Raw genomic sequence first — 16,006 nt, 5'->3', positions numbered from 1 at the left:
AGGAAGAGCAAATGCAAATTAAAATGAAGAGGCTTGGGCGCTGACAGTGGTAGGGTGTTCTGTCAGGCTGACCCACATTAGGCACCAGGCTCCCATCTGGAGACCTCCCTGAGCGTGCCAGGCACCCATGTACCCCTGATCTGGGGCTGACTGAGGCTGAGGGTGGATAGTGGCATGAAGACCTCATTGGGAATACTGTCTCTCTCCCTCTCTCACTTACAAAGGGAAGAAATAAACTTTTTTTTTTTTTTTTAAGTTTCTTGGTATAGAGCACATGCACCTGCCAGAGAGACAGAAATGGAGAAGTCAACTCCCCCGGGGGGATGGCCACCCACAATCTCTTTTCCTCTATTCTCCTCCTGGGATTTTGGGCATGCACACACACGTGCACACACACACACACATACACACACGCCCAGCATGAATTTCAAGCCGCCGGGTCTGGGACTCAAACTGTGGTCAACCATGTGGCAGTCCAGCAATGTAACCATTACACCACCTGCTGGTCCCATAAATAAATTTTTTTGAAAAACCAGTGAGTGAACGGCTGGCAGGGTTGTCCCTGGACTCTGAAGCTCTCAGACCACCTTCTGTCCAGAGAATTGTACAGTTAATGTTACAGTGGTCTTGGCTGTGGGCTGTGAAAGCATTCCCAAAGTCAGAGAGAACGTAGATAGAAAAGGATTTATTCATTTTCCAAGATAACAAAGGAGCCAGATGTGGAGAGTTGCTTCGTCCCCAAAGGGTAGGAGTAAGGAGCTTTTACTGGGACTTAAGAAAAGGGGGCTATGGTTGGGTATTTAGGGGATTCCGGATAGAACATCTTTGGTCCTTGGGTTCCTTCATTATCTCTGGATGTCATATCTCGCTGTTGTAGTTATGGTGTCAACTACTGATGGATGTTACGATCTTTATGTCTGAAGGCAAGAACTTAGAAAATAGGTCTGGGGTCAGCAGGTGGCATGGTGGTTGGGATGCTGGATTCCCACATAGCCCACCAAGGTTCAAGTTCCAGACCTGGAAGCTTGCTTCCTCTCTCTCTCTCTCTCTCTCTCTCTCATCTCTCCCTGGTAAGCACACCTGCCCTGTAGAAAACTGAAGAATAATGATAATGATAAATAAAATTAAATAAATAATTCTTTTAAAAAAATAAAATACAAGGTCAGCCACCAGCAATGATGTTAAAAAAGGACCAACTAACTTGGAAAGAAAACTGAGTTAACCCTTTTCCATCTCTAAGGCACTTGGGGAACATTTAACTCTCTCAGTGAATGTCCTAGCATTCACCTGCCGGGTAGTTCTGTGCGAGTGATTTGACTTCAGTCCCTCCAAGCAGGAGGCAGACCACAAGAGAGTTATAGTTAATGCTAATTGGACATGGCTATTCTGATATTTCTCTTTTGTGTCTTTTTTCTTTTGTTTTTAAAGAATTATTTTTAACTTTTTATTTATTTATTTTGATTTGACCTTAGAAGGAGAGACACAGAGGGAGAGAGGGAAAGGGAGAAAGCAAGCTGCCAGGTCCAAGACTTGAACCATGGTCAGCCATGGGGAGTCCAGTGCCTTTAACTACCATGCCATCTGCTGGCCCACATGTCTTTTTTCTAAAATCTTATCCAAGGGAAATGATGAAAAGGGACTTCTAGGGCCTATCAAGTGTAAGACATCTACTTTCAAAGACGGGGGGCTTGAGGTAAACACTGAGCTACCTGCATCCCTGGTGCCCACTGTCTAGTCCGGTGGGGCCCACACACTTGGAGCTGGAAAAAAGCATGTACATCCTGGTGCACCCTGAGAGGAGGCTGGCCTGGCCAAGGCAGAGGGACTGTCAGGAGTAGAGGGGAGAGAATGCCAAGAGCACGATGGGGAGGCTACCAGGAGACCAGTGGTGCCCATAACATGCATCTGACCAGAAGGTGCCCTGGTCTTCCTCTCGCCTGTCTCTCTTCCTTCAGGATCCCGCCTCCACTCAAACACTGCTGTGTGACAGTGTGTTTTCTTCAGTGCAGATCTAATCACGTCTCCCTCCTAGCAGCTCAGGAAGGGCTCCCAGCCTCTTAGCAAAACGAGTTCAGGGCTTCTAGCAACATGGCAGATGGCTTTCCCATTACGAAGTCATAGAAATGTTGGGTAAACCATAACAAAATAACAAATGAAAAAACAATGCGTGCTATTTTCCATCTCCATCTGCCTCAGGGCCACACATTTTCGGTGGGTGGTTGTGCAGAAGCGCTCCAATGTCCTGATCAGGAGGAATACACCTAGCTACAGCATTGAGGCTGAATAACCTGAAGGCCCACAGCTCCTTCCACCACACCTGCTGATGCATCACCAGGGGTGGGTGTGGAGCCAGCCGACCACCACAGAGGTGTGGTAGTGGTCGGGAAGTGGAGATCCGGCCAGCTGAAGTAGCTCCATCCTAAGTGTGGACCGTCAGCAAGAATGCTCTTCCACAAGAACAAGTAGCCCTGCTCTGCACCTGGCTGACGTCTGCACCGCCAGCATGGTTCTGCACAGCTGGAGCCTGTGGTGGTGAAGAGCAAGCAACCCTCCTACCAAGCACTCCTAGCCCCTCTCTCCTGCTCCCAAGAGCAATACAGAGATAGTCAACTAATTAATATGAAAGAAAAGGAAATAATCCTTACATTTTCAAAAATAGGAAAATTTTCAAGTGGCAAAAATGGATAGAGAAACCACAGCCAAGACAGTGTACACTGGAAGCCTGGAGTCCACAGACATTTTAGGAATCAAATTTAGGGACTGGGCTGAGGTTCTAACACCTGTGTGGGAACAGAAGCTATGGCTGTTTTTGGAGAGAAAGTGTTGGTCTGAGATTAGCAGAAAAGCAAGAGCATCAAAGAGAAGACCAAAGAAGTACGAGCAAGTAAGTTTTCTCTCTTGGGATATGGCTGCGAAGAAAAAAGGTCACCTGTAAGAAATGGAATCTCTATGGGGCTGGACAGTGGTGCAGTGGTCAAAGTGATTATTTGTGAAGTTTACCCACATGGGAAGGTCCTGGGTTCACATCCCAGACCTCCGTAAACAGGCTGGTGCCTGTGGTCCACAGCTGGCTGAAACTGGAGATTGACCATGGCATCAGGTCCCTTTGGGGGATGGTCCCCTCTTTCTCTGTCTCTCTCAGGGAAGAAAGACAATAAAAACTTTGTTAAAAAAATGGGATCATTAGGATGATGACACAGCAGTAATGCCACTGGGCCCACATGGGAAAGGTCCTGAGTCCCTGTCCCTGAGCAGGCCAGGTGGGCACACACCCATGGCTCAGGATAGGTGAGACTAGGGGTGGATCATGTATGAGGACCCTTCTGGGAGTGCCTTTCTCTTTCTCTCTCAGAAGAAATAAATACATTTTTTTTTTAATACAGCATATGCACTCACCGGAGAGAGACAAAGAAAGATTGAGAAAAGGAAAGTGAGACACACCTCCTGGGGGCATGACCACACTGCAATCCCTTCTCTTCCATTCTCCTTTTGGGATTTTAGGCATGTATACACATTGCACCAATGTGATTTCCAAGATGCTGGATCTGGGACTTGAACTGTGGTTGATAAGGTGGGAATCCAGTGTCTTAACCACTATTCTACCTGCTAACCCCATGAATAATTTTTTTAGAGAGATTTTTACTATAGGGTATGTGCTCACTGGAGACATGGAGAAAGAAAGTGAGAAATCATCCCCTCCCCAGGAGGATGACCACACCACAATCCTTTTTCCTCTTTTCCTCTCAGGATTTTGGGCACACAGGAACATTTGCCTAATGTGAGTTTCAAGCCTCCAGGTCTGGGACTGGAACCACAGTTGGCTCACGTGGGAGTCTGGCACCCTAACCACCATGTCACCTGCTGGCCTCCATGAATAAATTTTTTAATAACTTTTTATTTATTAATTTTAATTATTATTTATACATTTCATCGCTATACATCATTTAGATTGTAAAGAGACTTTACCCAGTGTGACACACACCTCAGTCCAGCCCAGTTGAGAACATGAATACATTTTTTTTTTTGAGAGGTTTTTGCTATAGGGCATGTGCGCTCACCAGACAGAGAGAGACATAGAGACAGAAAGCGAGAAATCGCCCCCCAGGGGGGATGGTCACGCCGCAATCTCCTCTCCTACATTCTCCTCTCGGGATCTTCGGCACGCACGCACACACGCCCGGTGTAAGTTCTAAGCGACCGGGTCCAGGATGTGAACCGCGGTCGACTACGTGGAAATCCAGCGACATAGCCATTGTGCTAACTGCTGGTTCCCATGAATACATTTTTGAAGAAAGAAAGAAATGGGATCTTTAAGCCCTGTGCATTCAACAGGCAGAGTCCTGGTTTATCCTACCCGTGAGGACCAGAGACTCAAGCAGAGAAACTGACAACATTTGGTCTAAAATAACCAAAATCTCAGGGGTCTTAATCGATGGAAATGCAAAACCACTTTGTAGAAACATCGTCACAATCCAGGGCACATGGGAGTTGCACAGGAAAAACTAATTCCACTGAAGACAAGCTCACAATAAACGGTGACAATTCATGTGAGGAAATGAGCCTCTGACAGGCAGGATAGCCCCTCACAGGTAAGGATAAACCAGGACTTTGCCTCTTTAATTCTCCACCACACCGCCATCAAGTTATCTGCCTAATTGGCAGGTTCCATGATTTCGCCTTCCTGAGTCAAACTCCTGGTTATTATTAAAGTCCAAATAGCCTTCCCCGTCTTAGACCTAGACTTACTTTCCAGCTTTGTGCCCCGTTATAACATCACCTGGCCCATCCTGAGCCCCCGCTCTGGGCACACAGGCTTATTACTGATCCTACGCCCTCTCTAATGCTTCCAAGAAGATTCTCCCCTCTGATCAGAAGCCTCTTCCTGTCACAGCTGCCAAATGAGGCCTACCTTCTAGAAGCTTGATGTCATGGAAGAGTGCAGGCATTCAGACTAAGCATATCTGCTTTCAGAAACACACGCCTGGCATGTTTCTCAAGTTGCCAGGTTTAAGACTCAAACCATTCAGTCTACTGTGTAGAGTCTGGCTGCCTTACCCACCAGGCCGTTGAGCTGGCCTTCTTAGTTTAATTAATTAATTAATTTTACATTTTTGCCATATGGTTTGTGCCCTTTCTGGGAGAGACAGGTAGAGGGAAGGTGAGAAATCACACACTCCCTCTTAAGGGGGATGGCCATGCCATAAGCCCTTCTCCTCCCAGGACTTTGGGCATGTGCACACAGACCTAGAATGATTTTCAAGGACTTGAACTGCAGTTGGCCATGTGGAAGTCCAGAGCCTTGACCACAACGCCACCTGCTGGCCCCAGTCTGAGTTTAAAAAAAATTATTTCTTTATTTAATTTTACTTGTTATTATTATTTATTTTTTAATTTGACCAAAGAGACAGAGAGAGAGAGAAGGGGAAAGCAAGTCGCCAGGTCTGAGACTCAAACCATGGTTGGCCATGTGGGACTGCAGCACCTTAACCACCACATCACCTGCTGGCCCTGCCCCATTCTCATTTTTAAAAGGAAGATGTGTTCTACCAAAAGAGGATAAGAGAAAGAAAATTAATTTCTTTTTATTTTTGGGGGGGTGTGGGGGAGGGAGAAACACAGGATGACAAAGGGTAGAGAAGGGTTAACAGGATCAATTTAGGAGGACTTTAACCCCATCTTCTTGCCCAGGGCTGAGCACCTCGGTGAACTTCTGTCACCCCTGGCTACCTACACCTGGAGTGATAATAGCACATATACATAGGCCATCAGGGCAAATCACCCATAATAATTGTGGCCACATCCAGATGATAGTCTGCTTTGATTTTGAAACCTCTTTTCCTCTGTGAATTCAGATTTCAATTAGGATGTAACTACCTGTTACTCCATTACTACAAGTGCTCTATTTACACTTGGTAATGAGCTATTAAATGAGGTGTGTTGAGGCTTTTTTTTTTTCTTTTTAGAATATTATTCAAAGAATATTTGATTGTCAACATGAGCACCAGTGAGGATAAGTCCAGAGGGAAAAAATTCCTGTCCAAGAATAGGATTTCTTCTTTGATAAAAGAGTTTAGGTTTCTCAAGGACTGGCTTGTTCTTCCAATTCATCTGAGCTAAGATAAGCTGCTCTGTCCTGGTCAAGATTTCTTGTTCTCTTAGCTTCCTCTCCCACGGGCTCTCACCTGGAGCACAGGTGGCTGCGGGATTTCAGCAGGTTCTGCATACTCTGCAGGGCCTCTGGCAGCCCCTCTCCAGTGAGGGCGCTGCAGGCCCGGAGCTCCCAGGAGCGGCCTTGGAATCTCTCCAGACCCAGCCTGTTTCTGATCTCAAGCAGTGGAAGAGCACCAGCTGCCTCCTGCTTGTTGGCCAGCACCAAGAAAGGGACGCTGGCCATGATGGGGTTGTCCAGGACTTCCATGAGCTCAGCCATTGCCTCAGGTAAGCGGGCTTCATCAGCACTGTCCAACACATACACGAGAATATCTGTGCCTTCCAGATAATCCTTCCAGTTGGCCCGAAGCTGGGTCTGCCCCCCAACATCCCAGAGAGTCAGTGACATGTGCCCTGGAGCTTCAAGAGGCTCCACATTGAAACCAACAGTGGGCAGGGTCTCCACCAACTGGTGGCCCTTCAGTTTGTACAGGAGTGTGGTCTTGCCTGCTGAGTCAAGGCCCATCATCACCACCTGGGCTTCTGCCTTGTGACCTCTGGAATTCACAGAACCCATGATGGCTAGATTCTAGGGAAGAAAGATCAAGAAACACATCAGCCATTTTTTTTTTTCTAAAGGGGCACAAATCCATGCAGGCACATGGAAGAGCTGTTACTCCAAAATAGGGCGTCTTTAGAGGGTCAGGTTTCAAACATAGGCCTGGACTTCGAAAGAGCCAGGGAGTAAGGATGTGTGAGTCACCCTCAGCTGTCCTGTTTCTGGGGCCTATTTCAGAGAAGAGTGTGAGGCCTCCGGGAAGACATGGAATGTGGGCTTATATTGCTTCATAATTAAAGCAAAAAGGCAAAAGGAAGTCCAGACAGAAGTAGTTCAGAGAGATGGCTTCAATTCTTGCTAGCTTATGGCCCTAGCCTCTGTTTTCCTCTGTACACCTAAACCTTGAAGTGAAAGTTACATTGGGTTCCATGCAGAGAGGAAAGAGGCGAGTCCAATTTACAGTAACTTCTGCTCCCTCTGAGTACCCGACATGACCAGCACAACGCACTGTAAATGTGCCTGTTTGTAAATACTGTTGACTAGAGTCAGAGCAAAGTGGTTTCCTCCACTACCTTACCAAGGTAAATGGCCTCTAGGACACTCCACATGTTTTTAAAGAATCTTAAATCTTAAGTTTTGTGAAACAGGAGATGAGACATTTCACCTCCAGGAATCTCTATCGGCTGCTCCATGGAACATAAGAGCCTCTTTTCATTCCCCTCCTCCCCAGAGCAGAAGAGTGAAAGTTAAAATACCTCCGTGTTATTATTAGACTGTGGCCGAAAGTTCTTCCTCTGTGGCTCTCTTCTCTTGTAGAGCTGCTTTCTGCTAGTCAGACATGTCCAAGAGCCAGATGGGAAGGAAGTGGAGTGGCTAGCTATTTCTCCTTTTTCTGCTTCCTTTTCCCAGGTGGCTGGGGGGAGGGACATGTTCCGAAGCCCCTCCCTCCGCCCCAGTTGTACTGCTGGGGACCTGTCACAATGATGTCCCTCACTCTAAAGCTCTTGGCAGAGTGAGGCCCAGCACCAACTCCCATTTCTTAGGAATTCTGACTTGTTCAAAGAAGGGTGCATGGCTCAGAGCCGTCTCCAAGTTCACGGGTTTTGTTTTTTCTTCCCACAATCCTGTGGCCTCCTCTGTAGAGAATTCTGAGCTTCCTGTTCTAGCACATCTTGATGTTCTTCTGGTGTTTGGAGATTCTTTTAGTTGCTTTGAGCCATTGCTTTTTGGCCTTTTTGCTAAGATCAAGTGTATTTGCTTGGAACCATATGTGCTTTAAAGAAACTGCCTAAGTATGATGAAAACATTCTTAAAATAGTTATGCGGGAGAGATTCCAAAAGTTCGTGGAAAGCGGAATTGAAGTTTGAGTTTATTTTGGTGCCAGAAAGTTCAGACTTCATTTATAGTTTTTTCATAATAATGTTTCTATGAACTTTTTGGAGACAACTCCCCCCCATGTATGTTAAACTATAAATTTTTTAAGAGAGATTTTTGCTATAGGGTGCTTGCTGGAGAGACAAGAAAGAGACAGAGAGACCAAAAGTGAAAAATCACCCCCCAGGGGGGAAGGTCACACCACAACCCTTTCTCCTCCATTCTCCTCTCAGGATTTTGAGCACACACGCACAAGCACCCAGTGTGAGTTTTAAGCCACCAGGTAGGGACTCAAACCACAGTCAACTATGTGGGAGTCCAACAATGTAACCATTATGCCATCTGCTGGTCCCAATAAACCATAATATTTTAAAAACTGTTAACATGGTGGAACTATGAGTGATTATAATTACTGATTTTTTTCCTAGATGGTGTGATAGGTTTTTCCAAGTAAAAAAGATACTTAAAGAAAATACAACTTAAAAAATGATCTAGTCTGGGACCAATAGTTGGAGTAATGGCTATGTCACTGGACTTCCGTATAGTTGACCACAGATCGAGTCCTGGACCCGGTGACTTAAACTCACACTGGGCACATGTGCGCACATGCCCAAGGTCCCAAAAGGAGAATGGAGGAGAAGGGAGCGTGGCGTGGCCATCCCTCCTGGGGGGCGATTTCTCGCTTTCTGTATCTGTCTCTCTCTGTCTTTCTGGTAAGCGCACATGCCCTATAGTAAAAACCTCTCAAAAAAAAAAAAAAAATCTAGGGACCAGCAGTTAGCATAATGGCTATGTCGCTGAACTCCCATGTAGTTGACCGCGATTCGAGTTCCAGACTGGGTGGCTTAAAACTCATACCAGGCGTGTGTGTGTGCATGCCCAAGATCCTGAGAGGAGAATGGAGGAGAAGGGATTGCGGTGTGGCCATCCCCCCTAGGGGGTGATTTCTCACTTTCTGTCTCTCTTTCTCTCTCTGTCTTTCTTGCGAGTGCACGTGCCCTAAAACAAAAACCTCTCCACAAAAAGAAAAAAAAAAGACTAGTCATAAGTCATTGACTCTGTAGCTATTGAATTTGGAGCCAGAGTTACAGTGACTTAATTATTTTTTAAAGTATTTCTTAATTTAATTTTGTTATTATTTTTTAATTTGACCAGAGAGAGACAGAGAAAGAAAGAGAAAGTGAAAAAGCAAGCTACTGGGTCCAGGACTCAAACCATGGTTGGCCATGTGGGAATCCAGCATACTTAACTACCACACCACCTGCCAGCTCCACACAGTGATTTAATTTTTTAAAAGAAATAGTTTTATTTATTTATTTGCTTATTTTAGAGGGATAGAGAGAGAGAGGGAAAGTGAGAAAGCAAGCCGCCAGGTCTGGAACTTGAACTGAGGTAGGCCATGTGAGAGTCCAGTGCCCCAAGCCACCACGGCACCTGCCGGCCCTCATCATAGTGATTTTTTTTTTCTTTCTTTTTTTAAAAGAATTGTTTTTACTTAGTTTTATTTACTTATTTTAATTTGACCAGAGAGGGACAGAGTGAGAGAGTTAAAGAGATGGAGAGGGAGAGAGAGAGAGAAAAAGCAAACCACCAGGTCTGGGACTCAAACGACGGTCGGCCATGTGGGTGTCCAGCGCTCCCAACCACCACACCACCTGCTAGCCCCATCGACACAGTAACCCATGAGCTACTTTCGCTTCCCACACATTCATTCATTAAAATGTCAAGAGCTGGGGCCTGCAGGTGGTGTAGCGGTTGGGGAGCTGGACTCCCACATGGCTCACCATGGTTCAAATCCTGGACCTGGCAGCTTGAACATTATGCCAGGTATATGTGCATGTGTGCTCAAAATCCTAGGAAGAGAATGGAGAAGAGATTGTGGCATGGCCAGCACCCCTGAGGGGCAATTTCTCATTTCCTTCTCACTGTCTCTGGCAAGCACATACACCCTATGACAAAAACCTTTAAAAATTTTTTTAAAGTCAAGAACTGGTGCCAGACAGTGGCACAGTGGTAATTCAACTGGACCCACATCCCAAGTTGCTGTGTTCCCGTCCAAGGTTCCCCTGTGCACGACAGACATGTCTCCTTTCTTATTCCAGGTTGGCTGAGGCTGGGGGTGGATCAAGGCCTAAAGACCTGTTGGTGATTCCTATTTGTCTCTCTCTCTGCTTGTCTCTCATGGAAGAAATAAATAAACTTTAAAAAGTGTTAAAAACTGGGGCCAGCGGGTGGCATGGTAGTTAAGGGTGCTGGATTCCCACATGGCCAACCATGGTTCGAGTCCCGGACCTGGTAGCTTGATTTCTCACTTTTGCCCCTTCTCTCTCACTCTGGTAAAATTAGAATAAATAAAAATAAATAAATAAATAAAATCATTAAATAATTGGCTCATGGTCTTGCTGAGATTTGTCTCTTTCACCATCCTATTACTCACTGAGAAGGTGCTTTGTTGCTGTTGTTGTTGGCTACCGTGTTGTGACAGGAGGAGGTCACTAGGAGAAGTCAGATACACTGTTTTATGTACACCACTGTGTTGTGTTGTTATGGATGTTGCTGTCTTGCTCTTTTCAGTGCCTATGAGCGAAGGCTGTGGTTGTTTAGTAAGGTAGGGCAGGAAAGGGAGGGTATTGAGGAAACAGGAGCAGACAGATGGGATCATGGGGGGTAGAATTATCCCAGGGCAAAGAACCATCTGGTGGGGGAGGGGGAACTGTCATTCTCACCTGTGGTGCTGGGCGATTAGATCCAGCTGGGACTCCGTCCTGCCCAGGCCTGGCTGATGTGCCAGTGGGAGTCCTACTAGGACCTGATGTACAGGAGGACTGGGGCCAGAAGAGGATAAAGACAGCGGGCTAAGGTGAAGTGTGCCCGGAGCTGGAGAGGCTAGGGGTGCTGCTCTGACCCAGCTCTCCATGCAGCACCAGGCCAGTATCTGAACCCAGTGGAAGGAGGGCAGGGGGCAAAAATGATAGAAACCTTGACATGAGGGGACTGGAGGCATCATGTCAGGCCACTTGGGTATTCTGTACCCCAGGTGACACAGTGAGAGAGGGGAGGGGACACCTCCCCTTGACCTGCAACCCCAGGGATTCCAGGGAAACTTGGGCCCACACGGGCAGTCTGTGGTGCATCTGGGGGTCCCTTGCTCTGACTAGATGGGCATTCAGGGCAAGGACCCCTGAGAACCGCTGGAGAGCTTAGGCAACCCCAGACATAAAGGGCCTGTGCTATCTGGTGGAGACTTGGTTATTTTCATACGAGTTCCTTTCTGCCCTCTATGCCCAGGTCAACAAGGCAATTCTCTGCCCCAGGGTAGCCCATGGGATGCAGATAGAAGCAGGTTCCATGTAGGACTAAGATCACATGCCACTTTGAAGGGACAGAGCTCACTGGCTCAGAGGGCAAAATGATGAACTGTCACTATTGACTTCCGGTTCCAAGTCTTCCCCTTGTCATCCCAACTGATGCTACCACTTCTGATGCCCTACTCATCCATTTCCTCTACCCAACTGTGTCTTTCTGTACTGTTGAGCCCTAAAATAGAGCAATTTACCTTTTAATATAACAAATATTATATAATGTCCATTTTTTTAAAATCTAGAAATGAAAATAAAAAATAATAGAATCCATTTGCCCACATTATCTTGAAAGAAAACCAGTACAATGCCATAATAAAAGAAAAGTAAGTTAAAATAATACATATTTCCATACATAAGTACTCAGGCACAAACACATCAACAAAGTAGTGAAATTCCTGCCCCTAGGTGTACAATTTATATGAGCGCAGAGCCGCCTGACCTGGTGTCTTGCTGAGTCTTATCAGCGCACTGCCATTCAAAACGTTGCTGTCAGAGATGTGATTTTCCTTTCTCTCTCTTTCTCTCTCTCTCTCTCTTTTTTGACAAAGATTTTTGCTATAGGATGCATGCGCTTGCCAGAGAGACAGAGAGACAGTAAGTGAGAAATCACCTCCCAAGGGGATGATCACACTGTTATCCCTCTCCTCCATTCTCTTCTTGGGATTTTGAACACCCACAGACAAGTGCCTGGCTTGAATTTCAAGCTGTCAGGTCCGGGACTTGAACTGTCACAGTCAATTACATGGGAGTCCAGTCTTAACTACTACACCACCTACTGGTCCCAGGGCTATGATTTTTCTGTCACAGTGAACAGCTCCCTCAATTCATGTAGTAGTTGTTTCTGGAAGTGTAGCATGTGTAAAAACCACCTGAAATATAGTCTGCATTTATATGTAAAATTAGGTTCTGGGATCAGATCATTATTTTTTAGAATTTAAATGTTTACTTATTACTCTATGAGAAAGAAACAGACACCCCCAACAGGGTCTTCATGCTGCAATCCACCCCCAGCCTCAACCAGCCCCAGATCATGAGCACTTGCATACCTGGCCGTACTCAGTGAGGTCTCCAGATGTGAACCTGAAACATTCCCATGTGGTCAGCCTCACGGAAGAGTTGTGTTTTGCTGAGGACAGGTCCAAAGGGGGAGAGGGCTTATATGAGAGCTGTGTTCCCTGGAATAGATCAGAGTGGAGAAAACATTCCCATCACTGAGGATTTAGATAAGATGGTTATCATTATAATATTGGTGGTTCCCATTCACTGAGTTCCTTTATGTTAGGCATTTTATTATTTTAGCATCACTGCATTGGACTGTCAGAAAAGTCATGATACATTTTTGCCACAGATGGTGCTAGTTCATTTTTGGAAGGACTAGAGTCATTCGCTATGCTTTTGGCCACAAGGTACAGAACACACTGCAAGTGCTAAAACAAGGTCTTCTCTCTTTCTCTGTCTCTCGTTAATAATACAGTAACCCTAAGATAGCTATCATTATCATTCCCATTTTATTATTATTATTTTTTTTAGTTTTACTATAAGGGTGTGTGGGAACACCAGAGAGACAGAGGAAGAGACGGAAAGTGAGAAATCACCCTGCTGCAGCCCCTTCTCCTCCGTTCTCCTCTCGGATTCTGGCATACATACACCCACATGCAGAATGATTCTCAAACTATAGGGGCTAGAACTCAAACTGCACAGTTAGCCATGCGGGATCAAGCACCTTAACTTCCACATCACCTGCTAATCCCAACAAGGTTTTTTATTCTCACTCTCTTTTTTGACAAAGATTTTTGCTATAGGATGCATGCGCTTGCCAGAGAGACAGAGAGACAGTAAGTGAGAAATCACCTCCCAAGGGGATGATCACACTGTTATCCCTCTCCTCCATTCTCTTCTTGGGATTTTGAACACCCACAGACAAGTGCCTGGCTTGAATTTCAAGCTGTCAGGTCCGGGACTTGAACTGTCACAGTCAATTACATGGGAGTCCAGTCTTAACTACTACACCACCTACTGGTCCCAGGGCTATGATTTTTCTGTCACAGTGAACAGCTCCCTCAATTCATGTAGTAGTTGTTTCTGGAAGTGTAGCATGTGTAAAAACCACCTGAAATATAGTCTGCATTTATATGTAAAATTAGGTTCTGGGATCAGATCATTATTTTTTAGAATTTAAATGTTTACTTATTACTCTATGAGAAAGAAACAGACACCCCCAACAGGGTCTTCATGCTGCAATCCACCCCCAGCCTCAACCAGCCCCAGATCATGAGCACTTGCATACCTGGCCGTACTCAGTGAGGTCTCCAGATGTGAACCTGAAACATTCCCATGTGGTCAGCCTCACGGAAGAGTTGTGTTTTGCTGAGGACAGGTCCAAAGGGGGAGAGGGCTTATATGAGAGCTGTGTTCCCTGGAATAGATCAGAGTGGAGAAAACATTCCCATCACTGAGGATTTAGATAAGATGGTTATCATTATAATATTGGTGGTTCCCATTCACTGAGTTCCTTTATGTTAGGCATTTTATTATTTTAGCATCACTGCATTGGACTGTCAGAAAAGTCATGATACATTTTTGCCACAGATGGTGCTAGTTCATTTTTGGAAGGACTAGAGTCATTCGCTATGCTTTTGGCCACAAGGTACAGAACACACTGCAAGTGCTAAAACAAGGTCTTCTCTCTTTCTCTGTCTCTCGTTAATAATACAGTAACCCTAAGATAGCTATCATTATCATTCCCATTTTATTATTATTATTTTTTTTAGTTTTACTATAAGGGTGTGTGGGAACACCAGAGAGACAGAGGAAGAGACGGAAAGTGAGAAATCACCCTGCTGCAGCCCCTTCTCCTCCGTTCTCCTCTCGGATTCTGGCATACATACACCCACATGCAGAATGATTCTCAAACTATAGGGGCTAGAACTCAAACTGCACAGTTAGCCATGCGGGATCAAGCACCTTAACTTCCACATCACCTGCTAATCCCAACAAGGTTTTTTATTCTCACACATGACAGTAAGTCTGGAAGGAAGTCGTTCCAGGTTGGTTTGACAACTCAAGTGTCCTCAAAGAGCCAAGCCCTTTCCAGGTTTCAGTTTTGATATCCTCAGTTTAGGGGTGACATTTTGCTTCCTTGGTGCAGTAACACCGAGTCTCTTACCTTCATACAACTAAATTTAAAAGCAAGAAGGAAGAAGGGCAAAGTGGTAGTCTTTATGTCTTTGTGTGCATGTGTATTTATTTAATTAGGAAGGAACTATATCCCCAAAGCCTTCCACCCAATTTTCTCTTATATCTCAAAGGCCAACAGAGTGAATAAAATCACTTGGCTTGGCCAAGCTGAGTCCATGTTCTCTGGGCGCATCATTCCCTACCTTCCTACGGCTGAATAAAATCACAATATTCTTAGCAAGAAGAAAGTAGGAATGGTGTTACACACTTTCTTCCTCAACACTCCATGATAGAAGATTTTCTTCTCACTAGACAATGCTGTCTTCCAAGACCTTTGTCTTTATTTAAAGAGTTATTTTTAATTGTATTTATTTATTAGCATTCTTCAATTTGACCAGAGAGAAAGAGAGAGAGAGGGAAAGTGAGAAGGCAAGTCACCAGATCCAGGACACGAACCACAGTTGGCCATGTGGGAGTCCAGCACCTTAACCACCACATCACCTGCCTACCCCCCGCAACCCTTTTTTAAAGAGAGATTTTGCTATAGAGTGCACCCAACCCTTTTTTTAAGAGAGATTTTGCTATAGAGTACATCCACTCACTGGAGAGACAGAGAGAAAGAAAGCAAGAAATGATCCTCCAAGGGGGATGGCTACGCTGCAGTCTCTTCTCCTCTCCTCCAAAGAGGATGGCTACGCTGCAGTCTCTTCTCCATTCTCCTCTCAGGATCTTGGGTGTGCAAGCACATGCGCCCAGCGTAAGTTTTAAGCTGCCAGGTCTGGGATTCCAACTGCAGTCTACTACAAGGGAGTCTACTGATGTCATCTGCTGGTCTTTTGTCTTGTAACGTGTTAACTGTGTGTATCTGTGTGCGTGCATGCACAGGTAGGTGTATCTCAGGTGCTCATAATTTGGTTACCAGCAGAGCATGGTCATCAGTCAGAAATGAAGAAGGCAGAGAGAATGCTGCTGTATTCTTTGCCTGCTTTTTTGCAAAAGAGACGGGGCAGGACAGCGCAGCTGTATCGATGAGGCATCATCACAAATGGAAGGAACAGAGGCTGAAGAATTAGGAAGTCTAGATTCTTGCCCCACATTGCCACTTTCTATCTGTGTTGCTTGGGGTCAGTTATTTAATCTTTTAGAGCCTCAACTTTCTAATCTGTAAGGTAAAGTTGGTCCTGGTAATCTCCAAAGCTCTAATACTCTATGGCTACAATGCTATTTTTCCTGAGCAGCTATGAACAACACTCTGCACAGTCTGCCATATTCTTTAAAAACTACTCCAAGGGGCCGACAGGTGGCATGGTGGTTAAGGGCACTAGAGTTCCACATGGCCAACTGTGGTTTGAGTCCTGGACCTGATGGCTTGCTTTCACAATT

At 45.5% G+C, this 16,006-nt stretch overlaps 1 protein-coding gene across 1 annotated transcript; it reads right to left on the bottom strand.

Annotated features, from left to right (window-relative positions):
- Positions 1–5,581: 5,581 nt before the first annotated feature.
- ARL11 (ARF like GTPase 11) lies at positions 5,582–7,647 on the bottom strand. The gene is made up of 2 exons (XM_006140514.3): positions 7,465–7,647; positions 5,582–6,739 (listed from the first exon to the last, which is right to left on the bottom strand). The coding sequence occupies exons 1-2, from the start codon at positions 7,636–7,638 to the stop codon at positions 6,179–6,181; spliced, it is 735 nt and encodes a 244-aa protein (XP_006140576.2). The 5' UTR covers positions 7,639–7,647; the 3' UTR covers positions 5,582–6,178.
- Between the last annotated feature and the right edge of the window lie 8,359 nt (positions 7,648–16,006).

The sequence above is a fragment of the Tupaia chinensis genome, unplaced genomic scaffold, assembly GCF_000334495.1.
Source record: "Tupaia chinensis unplaced genomic scaffold, TupChi_1.0 Scaffold000037_20, whole genome shotgun sequence".
NCBI lineage: Eukaryota > Metazoa > Chordata > Mammalia > Scandentia > Tupaiidae > Tupaia > Tupaia belangeri.
This window is presented reverse-complemented; position numbering and strand designations above follow the sequence as displayed.